Source organism: Coffea arabica, chromosome 8c, assembly GCF_036785885.1.
Source record: "Coffea arabica cultivar ET-39 chromosome 8c, Coffea Arabica ET-39 HiFi, whole genome shotgun sequence".
In the NCBI taxonomy this organism is placed as follows: domain Eukaryota; kingdom Viridiplantae; phylum Streptophyta; class Magnoliopsida; order Gentianales; family Rubiaceae; genus Coffea; species Coffea arabica.
The window spans coordinates 42,556,707-42,577,895 of record NC_092325.1 but is presented as its reverse complement, the minus strand read 5'-3'; the positions used below and the strand labels follow the sequence as shown (position 1 = coordinate 42,577,895).

Here is a 21,189-nt window from a genome sequence, read left to right as displayed (position 1 = left end):
CTTCCTGTTCATAAAATGTTAGGATTACGGGTAATGTCACCAATCAGTTGGAAGAATTCTGCACCAGAAATTAAGAGCATTCAACCAACAAAATTAGGAAATTTCTACCTATCTTCCCTATGCCATACAAATTTCAAGCAAAATTCTTGGCACAGATGCGAAACTACATTGGCATCAAGATGTTAAAAGGATTATGATCAGTCATCGCCATTTTCTGATTCCAATGCAAGGCTCTTAAAGGATTTTCTCATGCCTCTTTGTTATGTTACACCTAGGTTTTAAGCATCGGGTGCGAAACTGCTTCACTTCTGGAGCTATTGTAATCCAGAAAATGGTACAGTCCCTATTCATCCATCCATTAGGAGGCAAGTTACGCAACCCTTTATCCACATGTTGCTAATTTAGACGATGTCTCACGTTACTAAATGGATATCATATCAACCAGATCCTCTTGACCCATAGAAATGTCTGATGTCTTTAAAGAACCGAGTAATTTTTTTGTTTTTTGGGGTAAGTAAGAACCGAGTAAGTTGTCATATAAACAAAGCATGCTTAACTTGTGGCTATTATGCTAGTTACATTCGGACACTTTTCCATAGCCTAATCACCTGAAATTCAAAATTAAGTTTCCAGCAATAGATTGATCAGAGACAGAAACTAACCTAGTTCAGCAAATAAAAATTCATTTGGCATTGGCACCAGAATTTGCTCACGACAAGTAAACTTCCATGGTACAACATCTTGCATTCATATCAGAGCCGTTGGTTTCCAGGGCTTTTTTCATTCCAAGAAATGAAAAAAGCTCAGCTAAATTATGGTAAAAATGATCAGATCACATGAAACAAAATTTCAATTATGTAAGATGCTGTGAAAAGATCATGCCAGTGCAATTGCACAGCTTACTTGATCAACCAATTAACAAAACAAAGATTACAAATCATCAACATAGCCTGAACGAAGCAATGTCATCCAGATCAGCACTTGTACAAGATTGCCTGATCCTCAATTCCTCATCACTATTTACGCTTTATCTTCCTTTCAGTTGGAAGCTTGACAAATACAATACTGTGCAGTAAGGGTCCTAGGTAACTTTGCTATAGTCATATTACATTTGGCAAAGCAAATGGATTACCGTGGAACAAGCCAGAAAGAGTTGAAGATGGACTACGTTTATGAGGTAAGAGGAGACAATGGCTTTAATTTCTCCAACAACTTTTCAGCTTTGATAAATCCACCAAGTGGTCCAAGAGATAAGTATTTTATGGATTTCCAACTGTTTCAAATCCGTGAAATTAGAAGATGCATTTGTGATTTTTTGCAGAAGTTGAGATCTTCTCAAATTAAAAAAAAAAAAATGCTATCCAAGCTAATGGCACAAGGGGAAACAAACCTTGGAATAAAAGGAAGTGCTAAACAATGAAGGTGGAGATGATCAACACTGTTAAAAGGAGGTTGATGAAAACCAAATCTGTTCATAGTCATACATGGAAACAAACAAAAGAAATATAGTTCAGCATTTCTTTTCCCCAGTAGATATCTGGAGGTGAACCTACAATCTATTCAGACAGCCATCAAAGTCGCACTATGAAAGAATTATACTGATATTCATTAAATGAACTTGTAAAGTGCAATTCCATATAAACCCAGTCAACAAAGTTAAATTTACAACCAAAAGTATGTAACTAAAACCTATGCTATTACTTTGTCAACTAACTGTTGACTTGACAACTTCTATTCCTTTGCAAAGTCTCCATCTTACCTCCCATGAAATTAAAGAAGAAAAGAGAGAAATTAATTGTACTTGACCATTCCACTGATCTATTGCTCATAAAAAATCATGCCACTCCTCCTAACATGTGAATATGATATCCACCACTGAGATCATATTAAAGAGTGTGTAAAATGTGTTTGGTAAGAACAAAAGATATGTAAAAGGCACTGCACTTCCAAGATGGTAAAGTATACAAAAGACTGTTCTGCAGACTGTGCTTGTATGGTAATGGTAAAAGGTGAACCATAAACAGAACAATTATTCAATTTTTCTTGCCAAATATTAAATGAAAGAAAACTAATTACACAATCCAGCTATTACTGAAAGTATGCAAAGCATTATCTACAGAATACTAAAATTTGACGAGTAGTCTGGCCAAATTCTATTCTTGCTACCATTTTTATATTCTCATAGGAAGTAGTTGACCGTAAACTTCTCAAATGAAGAAATAAAATTTCACATAGTTTAAACCATTATTTTTTGTTTACACCACCCTCATAACAGAACAGAGTCAGCAGATCAAAATTTGTGAGAGCTCATAACCGAGTTTTTAAGCTCCAGAGAGAACATTTAGCTAATGAAAAATGCTAGAACCTCAGGCTTCATAAGTAATTTGTTTGGAATACTACAGGGAACTTTTTCTGTTGAACCATTGCGTTTGCTGTTTTTCCTTCTTCAAATGGGGATGACGATTTCACTAGCTTTCAAGCTATTCATAAATACTGGAAGGAAAGTGGTACAAGGAGAAATTGAGAAGATTAATGGCCACTCCAGCTTGATGGAAAGAATGCACATAAAAGGCATCTAAATACATCTTGTCACTCCATGGAATAGGTAGTTTTTCATTCTCATTCTCTTCTACACTTTCAATTTGTAGGAGATGTGGGGGATGGTTTGGGCTGTCAAAGAAGTTACAGTGGATGCCGTAGGAGTGCCTGACTTAATTTTATGCACAGAGCTGCTAAAACCTAGTATATTTATCATGAAAACCATGAAAAAACCACTGAACACACTACTGTTTAGAACCAGAATCCTGAATTCAACTTCAGTTTGCTCCTCGAGTATAATTCTCTGACCTATTCAAATGTAAAAAGGCATCAAGAATTAAGTAGACCTTGTGCATGTCTAAAGATACTACTACCTGAAATGCTTGGAATTAGGTGCATCCTTGCGCAACAGAGTTTGTCCCACATCTAACATGTGACTCACTGTAAAAGAAAAAGTAGAAGATCATTCACAACAAGTACAAAAGAAAAAGCCATTTTCTATATACCTGAAGTAATCAGCTTTTCATAGCTAAATAAACTTTTCTTACCTAATGCAAAGTCTTCATCTCTCCTCTGAAGGTTCCTCACTGTTGGAATGTGCTCTATTGGAATTACCAGGTAATGCCTATTAAAATATATCGGATAATCATCATAAATTATTACCATTGGGTGTTCCCAGATCCCAAGTATGCAAAATGTATATCAAATGAAGCTATTTAACTGGAAGTGGGATGAATGTCTTTGCCCTTTATACACTACATATAAATGGTATATCACATGTTTGAGAAGCAAAACGTGAGATCAACACATTTAAGCGAATTGCTAAAACTTGAAGGATAATGTGTGTAATGTTCAATTGGTGCCCTTCCATCGTTTAGCTCACTGACAAGATCCAAATCACAATTAATCACAAACAAGTATATAAGAACTCTTGCCGGGGTTACAGTCAGCTAATAGATTGATCAGCAGATTCACGATACTGAATTCTTATGAATGAAAGCAATCAAAGTACAAGGGAATTTGCAGCAATTTAGGCAAGCGGAACTGATATTTCCAAAGGATTGACAATTCTATAAACTCAAACACGTGAACAGGAAAATAAGCAGCAGCTACAATCAACCCAGTCTGAGTAAACGGATAAACTGGCCAGCAAAACACGACACTGAAGAGAATCAATCACAATCAGAGTATATCTACTCACATATGGAACAATATCTAGACAGAGAACATGTTGAAATCAGAAACGAAATGAGGTAGCAATTCAAATTATGAAAATTTGGGACCTGAATGCAGAAGGGTTGATGTCCTGAAAAACAACCACCTTTTCATCCTGTAAAGTCAACACATTCAAGAACATAAAAATTACAAAACTTTACAGCCATTCCCTCGTAGGTTCTGCCTATTCAATTGCAATAGTAATAGGAGAAGAAAGAGAGAGCGGCAGAAGGAATGTACAGAGTGGAGGAGAACAGTGGAGGTGGAAGAACGGGCAATCTGGCAGAAGATGCAGGAAGATGCTGATGATGGAGCTCGCATCATTTCCGCCAGCTTCGCCCTTGGCCTTTCAAGAACTTCTCTCACGTTTTTGAGCCAATAAAATGATGGATTTTTAGTCGACTTTCCGTTTCTTTGGACGTTGTCCGCTTGTCCCATACTGTTTGTTCGTAGGAAGAGAAGAGTTTGGTTAAAAGCCCATTCATCCTAAAAATAATCCATAACACCGTATCCTAAGCGGCCCGACCCCCAACCCAAACTTGATGCTTTCCCTCTTCCTTGAGCCCCGACTGCTCCCCAACCGCCTGCTTTCCCTCTGCAGCCTCTTCACCATTCTTAAAAATCCCTCCTCCTTTCAATTCAAGTCTAGAGCAGTCAGAAACATGAGTTCTGATTCAGCTCAGCGGATGTTCCAGCTCAAACTCGACCCACTCACTGGCAACTCAGAATGGGTTGTGATTGAAGAAAACCAAACCCCAGAAGAGAAAACCAAGGAGCCCCTTTTGGCCACCACTTCTTATCTTGACATGCTCAATGATTCTCACAGAAACAGAGCATTTCGTCAAGCCATTGATAAGACCATTACTAAGCCTTGCCATGTACTTGATATTGGGTAATTTATATCTGCAAGTTTTTTTCACTTTTAACTTTTGACTAACAGAAGTTTGCTTGGTACTAGTCAAGGATAATTGAAAGTTGTGATCAATGAAAATTCCATGTATAAAAAATGATCAAGCAGGTCAGGGATGTGAAAGATTAGACTTCTACTAATTAATGTAGAAGCCAAGGACTTAGGACTATAGACTTGGAAGAAAACAAGGTACTATATTTATGAGAGTTCTACAATTGCTTCAGTGTCTCTTGCATAATTTACATTCATTTATAACGTTAATGCTATCCATACCAGCATTTTGTTAAGGTCAGAAACAATAGAAAAAACGGGAGAAAGAAAGCATTGTTTGATAGTTGGAATTTTTATGAGAAATAAAAATTTGGAAGATATAGCATTCCTTTGTTAGCATAGTATTCTAAGGTGCATCTTAGGTAGAGGGTTCAGAACTTTTGCTGGTATTGATGTTATTCTTTTGACAACATTTGTGTTTACATGTGCTTGCGAGTTTTCTATCAGACTGGCTACATCGTTACCTATTGAAGGATTGAAATGTCTTTGCTCTTTTTTTTTAATTTACTGTCTTATGTATTGTGAACCCAATATTTTGCTTTCAGTGCTGGGACTGGTTTATTGTCAATGATGGCTGCTAGGGCGATGGGTCTTGATGATTCATCCACGAGTTATTGTCCAAAAGGAAAGGTAACAGCCTGTGAATCATACCTTCCCATGGTAAAATTGATGCGCAAAGTGTTACGAGCAAATGGAATGGACAAGAAAGTACGTGTCATCAACAAGAGATCTGATGAATTAGAAGTTGGCATTGATATGAGTTCACGTGCTGATGTTCTTGTAAGTGATGATATCGCACACACAAGTTTTAAATATTATGACAGAAGAAGGTTACAGCTATAGTTAATCAGGAAAGGGTAACTGTTAAGTAATGAAATTTTGTCATTAACTGCAAATGTGAATATGGAAATTGCTACCCTAATGACTAGCTCTATTTTAGATTAAGCAGTAGCTTAGGCTTGTCAAAATACATAACTTTCTTGAACTTTTTCTAAGAAGCTGGTTATTGTTCAACGTCAATCTTCTTTTTTTCCCTTTTTTTCACTCTCTGCTTCTTTTAAAGTATTTGTGGGGCCAGACAAGTGAGGCCCAGAAGCTGCATTGCCAAAACTGTTACCTTTTGTTGAAGTAAACCATTTCGGTTCTTTTCCATAGTTTTTTATGATTCTTTTAGTGATGAGTCCAGTGGATTTGAGGCTCGACTCTCTCCCTGAATAAGTAACATTACGAATTCTTCACCAGACTTCTGCCAATGTTATTTCATCAGAGCTGCTGTTCCCCTGCATTTTTTGTTGGGTAAATAGATATGCATCAAATGGGAGGCACATTTGAAAAAGCAGAACTTCTGTGGTACCTTCTTTCTTTTTCATTTGCAAATGCAATGGACTACAGAAGATCGAGAGCCATCAGTTTAATCTAATTGACCAAAATAACAGAGTAGAGTTGCCGGCTATTGTGGCTGACTATTTCTGTTCGAAGTATGTCTTGGGTGAGACAGCTGAATTAAGCTTCTTGTATAATCTATTTTGCGTGTTACATAATCATTTTTAATAGCTAACTGCTGCTGTTAACCTGGAAACAAGGCTATAAGTTGAAATAATGATCCATTTAGCTTAATATTCGACTAAATGCACCCATTATAATATAAAATTAATGCATGTCAAAGTCAAAGTAGTTTGCAGAGAGCTAATCTTCTTGTGCATTATCACAAAATCCTTTTAAAAGATTTTCAGTTGGTGTATTCAGTAAGTACTAATTAGTATTTAGTTTACTTGATTCTCTATCTCATGCTATAAGATATGTTGTATAATATATATTTGTTTGTTTATTACTTATCATGCTATTACAGGTCAGTGAAATTCTGGACTCGGAGTTGTTGGGTGAAGGGCTGATTCCCACTTTACAGCATGCTCATGATAATCTCTTGGTGGAAAATCCGCAAACTGTACCATACCGGGCGACAACTTATGGCCAGGTGTCTTTCCATATTGAACCCATTTAGTCATTTGAATTTTATCTAATTGGAGTAAAATCTTTGGGTCATAATCCTATCTTCGTTTAAGCTCCTTAGCGAATCTTGTGAAAGCATGGCATTTTGTTCAAGGAGTATGATTAGCAGGAAAGAAAGATGCAGTTATTTTGGTATTTTTTATGTAAAAGTAGTGTGCTACAGTTGGTTATATGCAGTTATTTTGGTATTTTTTTAATGTAAAAGTAATGTGCTACAGTTGGTTATCATCATGGTCCATCAAGTACATTTACTTCCCTTTGATCTCAATGAAACCATGGAGAAACACCTGTTGATTGTGCCTTACTCAATATGAATGTTGGAAACATTTATATACTGAACCAAAATGTAGAACTTTGATCAGGATTTTGATTGTTTATCTCTTGACCTTATCGTTCTGTTTTGGCATTTCTTTAGATCAGCCAGCATCTTTTCTCTGACTAGAATCATTGTTTACAAAATCTGTTGATTTAAGAGGATGATTCTTAGACCATTACCTTGATTTGTGTATCTCAAACTTCTCAAAATTGAGGAAAATTCATTTTGAGAAAATGGTTTCTGGCATTGTGCCCACTTGCAAATTGGAAAGTAAAAGCCATTAACAGAATTATGGTTAGCTGTATGATGAACAAAAGTGTGGTGTGCCTCAAAAAATATCCTCCGAAGATGCAAAAAAAAATAGTTTTAACAAGTATATTTCTGATGACTGAGTACAAGCTAATCCGTGATTTGTAAGGCTGCAGGATTGGCAATAGAAGAATGGGCAAGATGACAACTACTACTGCAAGATAAAGACAGGGACTAAAAGGAGGAAGAGTATACAAGAATAAAGAAACTTAATTCTTAAGAGACTAAGCCAATCTTCTTTGAATATTGGAATCCTCATATTAGGTTTAAGAACTTGATGGTCTCCAAACCCATGGAGAAATGACTCAGCTCGCAAGAAAAGCTGTTTTGTATTGACTAGGATTTACTTCTGATTCACCGCAGTCTCCATTAAGACTGGGATTGTAATGGGGTGTTGCACACAAGTACAACTCAGACAAATTATGGTTCCAAATGCATTCTGCAACCTTCCCCAGTGTCATGTCAGTTAAGAAAAAACTACTTGTACTATAGGCTAGCATAAGTCCTAATCTTTTGCTTCTGATAGACAATCTGACTCTTGGGTTTGTATACTGAGAGCAAAAGTCTCCTTTCTACAACTTTTCGTATATGGATGAGCTATAACTTAATATCTGTGTCATCACTTAGTCATACTTAAGATTGACAGGAGTTTTCTGATATTTGCATTTAAAAATGATAAAGCTGTTCATCCTTTCTTTCACTGCTTCCCTTTCAGCTTGTTGAAAGCCCATACTTGCGGAAGCTTCATGACTTGATTAACAATGAGGCCAAAGCATTGGATGGTATCTATCTCGTTCCAAATGGAGTGCATTCAATCTTACAAATTAAAGAGCAGCAGTTTGCCATGCATTGTGATGCAATGAAAGAAGAATTTAAACTGGTAATGATAACACTTGGGACTGTTCTTAAAAATGAAAATCTCTGTTATTTAAACCCTGTTTTAACATTTTATTCAGCTTTCAGAACCATTCAAAGTTTTTGATTTTGAATTTTGGAAAAGGCCAGAAAGCAATAGAAAAACCGAGGTCTGCATAAAAGCTACTAATGATGGTACAATTCATGCTATTGTCTCATGGTAATATGTCGGAACAACAATAACCCCTTTTCTCTGTATTTCTGTTAAGGATTTTAATATTCAGTTTTTCTGTCAGGTGGTTGCTTCAACTTGACAATGAAGGAACAATTTTTTATTGTACTGGACCAAAATGGATTAGTGATCAATCCAAATCATTCTTCCCGGGTAAGATGCAACATCTGTTGATTTTCTCCTCTCATCACTAATTAATTTTCACCTGTAAGCAGTAATCAATGTGTCATTGGGAGTCATCATGCATTAGCAATCTGTTAAAAAGTGATTGGGCCTTTTCCTGTTAATCCAACTGAGGACAAACTTTGAGGACAGTTTGTAAACTATTTCACATTACAAATGGAAGTTTTATACTTTGTTGCCTAGAATACAGTTGTCTTACTGGAGATCCATCTTTTGGCAACAGTATTTGCTTTTCCTAATGGTTCCTTAATTTTTTCAAAATTTTGCAATCTAAACTTATTTGAACTGTAGATGAATATGGCACAAACAGATGCAATGACTGCTTTTAAGTAGGATTAAAATTGGGATAATACAAAAGAAAATGGTGATGAAAGTAGGTCTGGGACAATTTATGTCTGCACTGAAATAGATTAATTTCTGTCAAGGAGCACAAATTCTTGATGCTGCCTGTAGCCCACAGCTCAAAGGAATTGCTTCTCCATAAACTTTAACGACTAAATACTGCAGCATTTTTCTGATCTGTCTCCCATGTTTTAGGTATTCTGGTCTGCTGATCTGACTTTATTTTCTATTCAAATTATAATTCTGTCTAACTTAATGCCTTCTTAGGTATGGGAAATTGGTGTGACCACTGGAAACAGTGCATTTGGTTCCTACCAGAGAAAGGTATGACTGTGTGCAAGCATCAAGAGGTTTTTGTAGGTGCTAGACATACGAAAACTAGTATCTCATACAGAGTTAAGACTTCATTGGAGAAAGAAGATGGGGGACATTGCGACCCTTCTCCAGGAGATAATCAGATCTTTCTAACACCGGAGCAAATTGCGATATATGGAGATTGTAATTGGCGATTGTCAATGTTTAATGTGATTAAGAATGCTGTGAGTTACTTGTATTTCACTCGGCTGATTAATTATTTCTCTTGGTTTACCTGCTTGATGAAATTAAGTCGACTAGGTTCCCCTAAAAAAGTGCTAGCGAATTTGGATATTTTGATAAAAGGTTTCCCGTGGAAAAGGTTCATTTTACCCTTGAACTTCATAAATTGAAGCATATTTAGGAACATAAAAGTGCCCCCTATACGCCACTGGTTTATACATGGAAGCATGTATATGAAGATAACCGTGCTTCCTATGCTCCTAGCACTTTAACTCTGCGACTGCGAGTCTTTATATCTTTTTTAAAGCAATTCTCCAATTATTATGACCGCTAATCATGTTAGCTTGATCCTGTGATTTACAACTTCACTTAAGTTTTTCTTAAATTCTGAAGAATAACAAGGTCTTTACCTATCACCTGTTCAAATATTTGATTTGTTTACTTGTCATTGACTTGTTTACTGCAGTTGAAGCAGAAAGTTTCTCCCATGTGCATTGTTGTGGATGACAGTCTTTTCCTGCCGATTGCTATTGCCAGTCTTTCTAAATCAGCACATGTTATAGCTTTGTTCCCTGGACTGCGAGAGAAGGGGACCCACTATTTGCAAGCCGTTGCTTCTTCAAATTTTTACTCAATGGATCGTTTAGAAGTTCTGAGGACAAGGAACCAGCAATTGACAATGGAAAATACGCATCAAACAAAGGTTTGGGATAAATTTTACCTGACGATGGGCTTTTTTTTTTTATATTGGAATGTTTTGTTCGGTCTGACATAAATTGAGATTCATGTTGGCTTTTTAACCTTTATATCTTATAATTTCACTTCGTGATTCTCTTTACTGCTTGAATATTACAGTTTCATTTATATCCCCTCTCTGCAGGTTGGCCTTTTTGTTGGAGAACCTTTCTATTATGGAAATGAGAATGTGCTTCCTTGGCGAAACTTGCGATTTTGGTAATTAAGGTGTTTGCTCATGTGCATTTGTTAATCATGGACCGAAAGAAAACTTATATCTCTTCTCTTGACCTGAAATGTTGAATTCTCTGGTAATAACTTGAAATATCACCTTGACAGCATGATTATGTCTTGAACATTATGACAATTTTCTGTTTCCAATTAATTGATGAAACAAAACAAATATTAGCAAATAATAATTTAGAACTGTATGGTTTCACAATATTAGCAAATAATAAAGGATGCTCTTGATTTCACATTTTTTCATTTGTTAAAACTGTATGGTTTGGCTAAATTACTCCTAGACAATTTCTGTACCTGCTAAAATAGTATAATACAGGCAGAGACCATCATGCACTTTTGAATGCCACTCTTGGATCAATTTTTGGTGCTCTCTCTCACTCTGCACCTTCCCCTCTCTCCACCTCTCTCTCTGTTTCTCTCGTATGCATACTTACGTACTTGCTGCTTTGCTTTTAGTGTCTGAACTGTGTGGACGCGGTGATTTTGCAACACTAAGTCTGCAGATTTAATTTAACCATCACATTATGTTTTCTTACTGACGTCTGTACTCGTAGTTTGAGGAGTTTATCTCTAGTTTTTCATGAACTGATGTGATTTGCAGGAAGGAGCGAACAATGCATGATTCTGTCCTATCAAAAGACGTGCTGATAGTGCCTTGTAAGGGTATATTGAGGGCTTGTGCAATGTCTCTTCCTGTAAGACAGAACTACTAGTAGCTGCCACTTTATTTACTTCTTTGGTATTTTGTATTAATAGCGTGGGGACACCAACTTATTAATCAGGATTTTTGGAGAAGTCGCCGATGCCTGCAAGAGATTGAAGGCTTTGATCATTCAGTTGCCAATTCTACTTTAGGGGCATGTGGAGACTTACCCGCAGATGAAGAAGGTCCTTGTCTACCCTTTCCTATATGGCAGTGTGGCGAAAGCAAGGTACTCTATATGGTGCTCAGGAAAAGTAAATATTATGTTAGAGAAAAGTTTTCCTGGTTTGAAGTACACCTCTTACTGTTGAAATACTTTTTAACTCGTTTCAGAGACTCAGTGATACGGTCTCTATCATGGAATTTGATTTCTTGAAACCAATCAGTTCATGCGCTGGGACAGCTCAGGTATCATATGCTGATCTAAGCATGCAAAGCTGCACTAACACTGGGGCTCTTAATAATATTCTCTTGAAAAATGACCTACTGTGATGCGAATACTAAGAGTAGATTTACAGGTTGAATTTACAGAATCTGGGATTTGTCATGGATTTGTACTTTGGATTGATTGGATGATGGATTCATCCACTGAGTTGTCAACCGGACCAGGTCCGTATTACTGTTATCAAGGATCTATCTTGCTTCTTTTCTCTAATTGTATTTATGTAGTATTATAGATTCGCTTATTAGCTTCATTATTGTTGACAAAACCTCTTCACTGTCATCATCACATATAAGTAGCACGATAGGAGCTCCTTGTTAAGTTGATTGTGCCTTTCAGATAAAGGATATTGGAAGCAAGCAGTGAAACTTCTGAATAAGCCTGTAGCTGTTGGAAGCCACGGATTGACTCTTGCTGATTGTTTCTCTACAGAAATCAAAGCATCATTTGATCCGTCAAGTGGTGACCTCAATATTAAGTATGTATTTTTCTAATTCAGGAACTGGCAATCTGTTACTGTCCATGCCTTTTTATCCTCATGATTTCCTTGATGTAACTGCGAGGTGAGAAAGATTGAACTTTCATTGATTAGGACATTCCTTTACCATTTTTTTTCCCCTCTCAAATAAATGAGTGTATAAGTTCACTGCAACGGGTAAATATCCCGTGAACTGATGCATACAAAAACTCTTATCCTACTGGACATTACAAAATTGGTATCCTTATGGTATCTACAAAATGCCAATCAAGATGCCAAAAGACAAGTCTAAGAGTTGGCATCCAGACCCATCTGATTCCTGGCTGCAAAGCAAGAATAAAAAATGCTTGATGAAAGTTTCCATAGTCCACCACACAGGCAGTAACTGCCTGTTGAGTGTAATATGGCAACTAAACTGAACTGAGGAGGGCTAAATCTTGATTGAATGACCTTACCTCTGTCTGTAGTTAGTTCCCAAAATGACCGGGAAAGCAAAAAGAGAAGATGGAATGGCTTCGGATATTTATCCAGAAGCGCCACAAGACATGCCATCACTTGTTCTCCTAGCGACACCAAATTCTTATGGAGGCACAAGGGAATTCGGATACAAACTATCTTGAAAAAATCCTTCCCTTTTCCTCTTTTCCAAGAAACGCACCATAAAAGGAATCATATGACTTAAAAGGGCCGTTTAAGACTTGGGAAAGTGAAGAGGTCCCAAAGTTTTACAAGTCTTCATCATGGGGCCAAGGATCTGACTGATTTCATGGACGTTTATATTCTGTGTGCTTCCTTGGGGATCACCAGCTCCTCAAAGTCATCAACAGTAACCTGTTGCAGACAAAAGTAATTCTAGTCATCAAGTAAATATAGTGAAAGCTGATGGAAGAGGACTTGGGTTTTACCTCGTATTTATTGCCACCATAGGTGTACTCTATGTACAACTGCTTAGGTTCTCCTGGACAAGGATCACAAAAGCCCATAATTCCGGATTTTTTTACACCCCCATGTAGCTGCACCAACATTTTTCAAGTCAATAATCAAAGCTGAAAAGGTCCAATTCATGTGATCTCAGAAAAATATCCTCATCCGAAACAGGAATATAATTGGTATTCACAAATTAGATGAAGATGCTTCCAGAAGCACCGACTTCAACATAACCCTGTTGAAAAAATTTAAAGAGGAAGCACACCTTAAGTTGCCCTGACTCATTAACCAGGAAATTTAGAGGTAGAGTAACATCGATGATTTGTGAGGTAGCTTCATCTTTTGCTTCTTCAGATTCACTTCTATTTCTCAGAGCTTTACGACTTCCATAAGTTGCTTTTGTGACCACAAGTCCGCCAGTTTCGAGTTGTCTACTCCTTTTCCTATTGGCCACATTTTGCAACAACTTTTGAGCTTTTTCAGCAGTGGCCCTTGACTCACGAACCTATGCAGAACAAAAAGAAGTAAAAGGAGAAACATAGAATTAAGAAAGTTTCAATTTAAGATATAAAGGAAAATTAGGCAACAAAAGTGAATACAATTGCTAATGCATCAGTTGATAATTTCATTCATTTTGTCCAATATCCATGCCAGTCATATTCTGTTCTTTTTAGATAACCTTAACAGGTCCAGTCCATTAGAACCCTAGTTTTGTCACAATAAGCATTCGAAAGGAAATCCTTGATATAGACAGAAGATAGCATACATTATGCAGAGAATGGTGGCAATAAGCTTCTAGACAAGCAATCTATGTATGGTTCAACCAAGTGGAGATTATATAATCGGAAGGAAAGACCAGCACTAGAAAGTATGTAGAATACCTGGGATAGAGTTTTCTCAGCATTCTCCAACGACTTCTTTTTCTCACGTTTCAGATTATAAGGTTTCACAATGTAGGTCTGCAATTACAAAGCAAAAACGTTACAAACCCTCTGGGAGATGCAGATAATACAATGTAACCTGGAAGATATTCACAAGTCATGCTCAACTAGTTAGTTATGATCTATAACTGAACAGGTTACTTTTTCAAACTGCAGAATTCTTTCATAACGGCATTTAGGAGCAAATTCCAAATTTCAGGTAGTTCTAAGCGCTTTAAAAAAGAAGAAGAAGAACTATGAAGACGAATGATAGCAATTGCAAAAGTTCAATAAAGTGGACATTAATGATTCACTGGTTTCCCATACACCAGGTCTCAACCAAAAATTTTACAGCTCAAAACAAAGCATGGAGTAATGCCTTTCTGCTTAATCAACATCTTGCAATAGTTTATTAAGCAAATATCAGATGGAGACACTAATATGTCGTTAATTTACTTCACAGACTGAAGCACCAACCTTGACTAGAAAGTAAAGTGACGTTGGAATAATAAATGCTCCACTAGCAAAGATAGGGTTCAACTGTCTGGACAGCAACACCTGCAAATTTAGATCATCAAAGATTTTATCAACCTCCAGTACATGGATTTAGAAAAACCAAGACAGGTTATTAATTTTACAACTCTAAAGAGAATTAAGATCCTCTAGTTGTATTGCAGTCACCTAGACAACTATATCAAAGGGTAAAACATTGTGGCAAATCACCTCCAATTAACATATTATATGGAAAAGAAACTAATTGATAGAAGAAATACATAACTCTTACCTTTCTAAGTGCATTGAACTTTTATTAAGTCTATAATTAACCTCAATTTGCAGTTTCATCAGAATAGGTTTCTGTGGACTGGAAAGAAGGAGAGCAGAATGCAAGAAGGTGGATTTACAGGTGACCCAAATTTGGAACAAACTCTTGCCTGGATAACAAAATCAGTTTCCAGGCTCTCAGAGATTTTCTTGCAGAGAAAAACACGTACAAACTTAAGCTCAGTTACATAATCAATAAGATTTCATGAGTAGATTCGGCAAGTTATATGACCTAACTAAAAGCAAATATATGTTCGCTGCAGATGCTAGACGTCCTTTACCCAAAACCAAAGTACAATAAGCATATGCTTGGTTGCCACACTGAGAATATACTTACAGGAACAATCAACTTTTGACCTCCCCGGTGCAATTCAAATTTCCAAAAGATTCCCTATAAATAACATATACAGCTGTTAGAGATGAAAACAAGCTTACAACAGGTAATATCACATATAAAAACCACAGCAGAAAACTCCAAAATTGCTATTCATTTTCCCTCCCTTCCCCATCCAAACCACCATCCTTTAAACCCAATGTAATTAAGGAATAAAGAATGTAATGTTTGACGTTGGGGGTAATCTTTGAAACAAAATAAAAAAATCTATGCTTCTGTACATGAAAGTTATGCACTCCAATAAGAACAAGTAAACCATGAATTTTGATCATACAGAAGAAGCATAGAGCATAAAACTTGGTGTACTGATTTTTTATTTTTACCAAAAAAGTGACCAGATGATGTTACATAACAATGATTGGATCTCTTTGATATCACAGGGCCCATGAACAATGAATTAACCAACCTATAAGTTAAGCAAGTCTCATTATGTTTTGTTGGCATGTCTTGTAGTCTTACTCCTTTGATGCAACATAAGCCTAGAAAGTCAATATGCAGCTTTGACAACATTAATTTCTCTATCTATGGCTCCAAATGGCTCAATGCCAAATTTGGAAGTTGTTAACTCCACTACCTGAATTCCAATCGTATACAGCATGCGAACAGTGCTGAAGTTGGATATTTTTCTCCCACCTCCTACTTCAAGTTCAAGTGCTCCACTGAAAAATTTGGTGTCCAATGTCAGAAGTCAAAAGACAAGCAGCAAATGATTACTGCAGGCACATAAAACCTTTCAAGTAAACCAGTCAAACTATGCAACCCTTTAGCAGCATGCTGCTCTCATGTTTTTAACCGGAAATTAAGATACTAAATCACAAAATATGTTTTTAATCAAGAAATTCAGTTAAATGAAAAATATTAGAGGCACTTATAATACAATGCAATGGACATACAAGCACAATAGGCAAAAATAACACCAGCCTTTTGTCATTTGGTACGTAGCAGAATATATAATTGCAAAAATAATACTAGGAAGCACTTCCAATTTCCAGATATATAATTGCAAGCTGCTCCACAAGCAATAAAACAAGGTATCACTTTTGAAGTTATGAGAGACGATTTTAATATTAGACAAATTGCATTCCTAGTCAAATATATTTCCACTTCTAAAGTTGCATTTCAAAAAATAAGGTAGTCAGGGATGCAGAAGAGGTATCACTTCGAAGTATCATTATTACGACAAAGACCCAAAGACATAAATACACACCACCAAACATAGACACACACAAAGACAGGGAGAGGGAGAACTCATTGATCTTGCATGTTTAAGGCACTATTTGACTAGCACTTACGTATTCAAGATATCTCTCGACTATATCTATATGAGGCTCATGCTCAGATTCCAGAAAATTTTAGGCAAATTAAAGATGCAAAACTAACAATGTTTAATAATACACAGACCTTCCAAATCTTCCTCCAACGCGCCCATGGGAGTTTGAGGAGAAGCGATGTGTATAATGAGCTGTTAAGCCAACTGCACCTGGACCGATCTACAATATGTTGAAAATGATTAGTGATAGAACATCTAAGGTAAATAACAGGGAAGGTATAGGAAAGAAGATTCAAAAAAGAGGGCGAATACACCAATATTGGTGTTCCATATTTGAAGCTTGATCATACTAGATGTAAATATACTAGATGCAAAAATAATTCAAACATAAAATAAGGTGAAATCATTACTTGTGAAGCTTCTTTCCTGCAAATGAAAAGAAATTTGACTTGATAAAAATTTGTTTTCCAAAATATCTATGATATTAAATGAATAATCTGAAATCCTAACTTTCGTATGCATTTTACTACTAATAGACTCATTATTATTCACTCAAAGATACAATGCTGAGTGTCCTGATATGCATTTACTCATAGGAAAGAGAAACATTAGCTGGTTAAACTATAACTGCATTACGAGCCAGGCTGCCCTTACAGAGCCATACCTTGATATCCCCAGCAGCAGACATTTTTTGATCCTTCTTTTGCCAGCCAACGCCAATAGATGTGTCTGTCCCTAATGCAAGTTGTATCTAAAATAAAGCAAAACCACAAAACTAATAGTGAATTTGGCCCAAAAAAAAATAAGAAGAAGAGAAGAATCAATATGAGGAAAATTTACATTTCCATTAGTTGTCTCTGAGAGTTGCCGTGTCCAATTGTTGGAAAGATTAATTGAACCGTCTTTTAAAGACATGGCAAGGCCCATTGTAGCAGAAGAGTGTTGGGATAGTTGACTAAAGACAGTAGAAAGAACAAGTTAATCCAACTAAGTTACATGTAAGGGAACAAAAAATATAGCAGGAAACCAATAGTGAACCTTCCTACCGAGATGTTTGTACCCCTAGTAATGCCCGTAACCCAGCAGAACCCATAAACTCAATGGAAGATGCGGGAGATATATGATGTCTAAAGACAATAGAGGCAACGCCACCACCAGAACTCCCATCAACTGCCAGGTTCCCAGCGAGAGCAATACCACTCCGTTCAGATAATTGAGACTGAACTTCACTTGCCATAGCCATCCTGCATTATCAATACTAATAGTAACATGAGATGATAGGAGCATGGCAGTGCAAGATTGTTTTGTTCCACAACTTCAATACATGCTTTCCATCACTGTTGTCAGCTGATGAAGTCATGAGTAGGGTTAAGTTGATAATATGAGGACATTTCTTAATGAATTTGTAATGAATTAGAAGTCTGACACCAACACCCAACATGAGAAACGCATAATACTTTCCTACTTACTGGAGCAAGAATTTGGGAAGCCAGCTATTCATATAAAGCTTTAGTAGAATCGCATAGATTTCTTAATTCAGAGATACAAAAAATGGCATCATTAATCACAAAATTAGCAGAAAAGAGAGAAGATAAAGCAAGTGATAGTATTTTTTTTCCTTTTTTGGCAGAAAAATGAACTAGCAATTTGGATAAACTTGAGATAAGTATAAAAATGTAAAGCAGCATGAGCTGTACCCTCTCATAATGCCATCACCCTCCAAAAATTGTGGCAAAGACAGATTTGCCATAACTGAACCAGAAGGTCGAACATGTGATGAGACCTTTTCTTGTTCTTTCTGACGCCGCAGTCTCTCAAGTTCTTCTTTAATTTCTTCGGCCTTATTGAGGTTTGGACCAAGTTCCAAACCAGAAGTTAGTCCTTCCATGCCATATATATCATATATCAGCCTCTTGTGCTCGTCTGATAAAATTTCATAGGCTTCACATATACGCTGGAAGTTCTCTGTTGCAATATCTTTCATCTGCAAAGGTTTAAGCACAAATTAGTTTAGATTCTTTTTCCCGAACACTAAGAATCCAAAAAATCCTTTCTTCAACTAATTTTGTACAAAAGGCGGAACTAGCTAAGGTCCCACGCTAATGCAGTTCCCTAGCCCAATCCCCATACCAGATTGAAATAAAAGAATAAATAACAAGCAAACAATCTGCCCATCAGCTGTCGATGCACATATTGCATTTCGAGCATTTTATAGGATGCAGTTTTGATACCGATACATGAGCTAGCCAGGTTCATAATTCTCTCAAATTGGTAGAACCTTTACTAATATGATCTATTTGAAAGAATGTTAAGAAAAAAAACTACTAAGTATCGAATGCAATATAACATACCAATAATCAAGTCCCAGACCCAGTCACAGTCAACTGGTAGACCAGCTTAAAATCCAACAACATTTACCAAGATAATGCATAATGTTCGATAAAAGAATACCACGCCCAAATTTGGAATTCTCATTCACATACTCCACAATGCATAACAAAATCTTAAAGTTTTCCCCAACAAAATATTGTAGATGAAATTAAACTAGCGAATAAAGTAGCAATACGAAAAGGGATGTTACAACTCAAGGAGATTGATAATTAACAGGAACAATCCATTCAAGAAATGATTTATGGAAATTCTTAATTGGAACACAATATCCCAAATAACGCAACCCAAAAAGGGAAAAAAATTGGGATGATGGAGTACTTGAGCAGCCTGATATTTATCAGGGTGATAGACTTGAGCCCATTGACGATAAGCTTTTCTAATTTCCTCATCAGAGGCTTCTGGTGATATATTCAGCAGTGCATAAAGTTCTCTGTTTGGGGCTCCTCCTCCTCCTTTTACTTCTTCCTTCATTGCTATTTTGAATTATAATAATCCACCAAAACAGATAACAATAACAGCAACAATAATAACAATGAGGGATTAGGGTTTAGGAAGATGAAAATTTTCATAAAGGGGTTTTAGACGGAGCTGGCAAAGCCTCTCTCCGAACTCTGAAAGTGTCCAAAGCCTGAAGAACACTGTGAGAATCCCATTTAAGGGACTGTTTGGCTTCAGCAACTTGTAACTTTCGTGGGCGTCAGGTTACCCGGCCTAGATACCTTGTCAAGCTACTTTAGTACTTTGGGCCTTGAGTTAACCCAACCCGCTTCATGTTTTCTTCTCAGCCCAAAGTCATACTTTTGACAAACTGCCTTCTTTGGGTTGTGGATCTCTGATTGACATTTGAGCAAAGTTGGGCCCAATTAGTAAACCGACCTTTTCCATTGAACCAGCACCTTGTTGAGGTTACCATCAACACCTACCCCGTCACCACGTAGTTGGTGACTGAATTTTTTTTTTGCCATTAGTATATTCATTTTGTCATAAGTTTAATTTACATAAAATGAGAATATTATAAAATACTTGAAAATCTTAACATTTATCTTGGTTTAATTATTTGTACAAATTTAATGTTGTAAACATAAGAGTTTTCTCGTAACCTTTAAAGTTGACATCAACGTTAATCGTTTCATTTCATCATTTTTGTCCTAATAAGTGGCCGGAATGGTCCCTATATGAAAAAGGGTTGGACGTCGCTCACCAGGTTGAAGATGTAAAGGCCCATTTATTTGATTCTTGAAGCCCACATATGCAAAACGCTGGGCCCTTCGCACGCTGTCATAGGCTCAGTTGTCAATAAATAGCCAAGGAGCCTATTTTAAGTGTGATCTATGCGCTCATCAATGTTGGGCCATTCTCATGAGCATGTTGGAATAATAGATTATTTGGAATATTTTTTTTTTTTGAAAAAAAAATACTACTCTTCCGTCCCAATTTATTTGTTATGTTTCACGAATTTAGCTTTTTTAAAAATAGCGATTTGATTGCAATTTATTTGAGATAAAATAATAATTAAAAAATGTGTTGATGATATAAATAAATAAATTTTGACAAATAATTCTCTATCCGAACAAATTGTTTTCTTGACGGCACGAGTCTCAATTGTTTCGAGTTTTTTAACTCCTGCATTCCTAAGAACCTAAACCATCTGAAGGGTAAAAAGACGAAGAGTTGACACGCATTTTCATGGAATAAAGGTAAGCTACTTAAAGTTAGCATGCATTTTCATGGAATAGAGGTAAGCTATACATTGACAGCCAAAGCGATGGAAAGCAAAGAAGCTCTTTTTTGGAAGAATGCATGAAGAAGCTATCAATTCAATGGTGTTTCTATTACGTTAGTATGGGATAGAATACCGTGCTTAGAACTTGAATAATAGGATGGTTCTTTTCTATATTAAGATGGCAATGATGCTAGTCCCGAAGATGGACAAAAATCCAATGTCCATGATAATCAAAACGGGAAAACTCGCCTGTCGGAGAGTGGAGCCAAATATCATCATCTCTCGATTTGGCACAGGAATGCATGTTTTTTGGTGCATGATTGTCACAGAAAAGTCCGAAGTCTACGAAAAGAAGGAAGTTTCAGAGAAATTTCGTCGGCTCAGCTTACAGCCGTATCTAACTGCCCCCACCAATTGTCGTGATTTGCAATGGCAAGGTCGAGGTTGTCCGGCACACAAATCTCTCCAAATTCTGTTCACAGTTGCATGTGGCCTTCAACTCGTATTTCAACAATTGCACTAAAGTTGTAGCCCTTTCATTTCATTTTGATCCATTGCCACTAAATAATCAGGGTAATTTTAGAAATCTCCCATAAGATTTGTAACAATTACACTAGCCTCCCTCTAAGATTTAAAACTTACA

General features: G+C 36.6%; 3 protein-coding genes across 4 annotated transcripts; 1 reads left to right on the top strand and 2 right to left on the bottom strand.

Moving 5' to 3' along the window:
* Positions 1 to 832: 832 nt before the first annotated feature.
* LOC113707405 (bifunctional adenosine 5'-phosphosulfate phosphorylase/adenylylsulfatase HINT4-like) lies at positions 833 to 4,191 on the bottom strand. Its single transcript, XM_027229716.2, has 6 exons — positions 3,994 to 4,191; positions 3,822 to 3,868; positions 3,087 to 3,163; positions 2,913 to 2,979; positions 1,391 to 1,468; positions 833 to 1,273 (listed from the first exon to the last, which is right to left on the bottom strand). Exons 1-6 carry the CDS (start codon positions 4,189 to 4,191, stop codon positions 1,171 to 1,173), a joined length of 570 nt encoding a protein of 189 aa, XP_027085517.1. The 3' UTR covers positions 833 to 1,170.
* A 104-nt stretch (positions 4,192 to 4,295) lies between these two features.
* On the top strand, positions 4,296 to 12,251 carry LOC113706898 (protein arginine N-methyltransferase 1.6-like). The gene is made up of 14 exons (XM_072062291.1): positions 4,296 to 4,645; positions 5,260 to 5,494; positions 6,564 to 6,689; positions 8,065 to 8,229; positions 8,306 to 8,424; positions 8,501 to 8,589; positions 9,229 to 9,500; positions 9,965 to 10,201; positions 10,379 to 10,452; positions 11,078 to 11,171; positions 11,259 to 11,408; positions 11,513 to 11,587; positions 11,698 to 11,788; positions 11,961 to 12,251. Exons 1-14 carry the CDS (start codon positions 4,296 to 4,298, stop codon positions 12,113 to 12,115), a joined length of 2,232 nt encoding a protein of 743 aa, XP_071918392.1. The 3' UTR covers positions 12,116 to 12,251.
* Positions 12,186 to 19,500, bottom strand: LOC113706897 (chaperone protein dnaJ 13). 2 transcript variants are annotated; one of them, XR_003452121.2, is made up of 14 exons: positions 19,142 to 19,500; positions 18,130 to 18,416; positions 17,479 to 17,676; positions 17,273 to 17,387; positions 17,097 to 17,183; positions 16,564 to 16,652; positions 15,737 to 15,821; positions 15,106 to 15,159; positions 14,424 to 14,504; positions 13,908 to 13,985; positions 13,292 to 13,531; positions 13,005 to 13,112; positions 12,555 to 12,930; positions 12,186 to 12,422 (listed from the first exon to the last, which is right to left on the bottom strand). XR_003452121.2 is itself a non-coding variant. In XM_027228951.2 (13 exons), exons 1-13 carry the CDS (start codon positions 19,292 to 19,294, stop codon positions 12,874 to 12,876), a joined length of 1,632 nt encoding a protein of 543 aa, XP_027084752.1. In that variant the 5' UTR covers positions 19,295 to 19,500; the 3' UTR covers positions 12,186 to 12,873. The 2 variants fall into 2 exon arrangements, 1 of the variants encoding a protein (XP_027084752.1); XM_027228951.2 differs by having other exon boundaries at positions 12,186 to 12,930.
* Between the last annotated feature and the right edge of the window lie 1,689 nt (positions 19,501 to 21,189).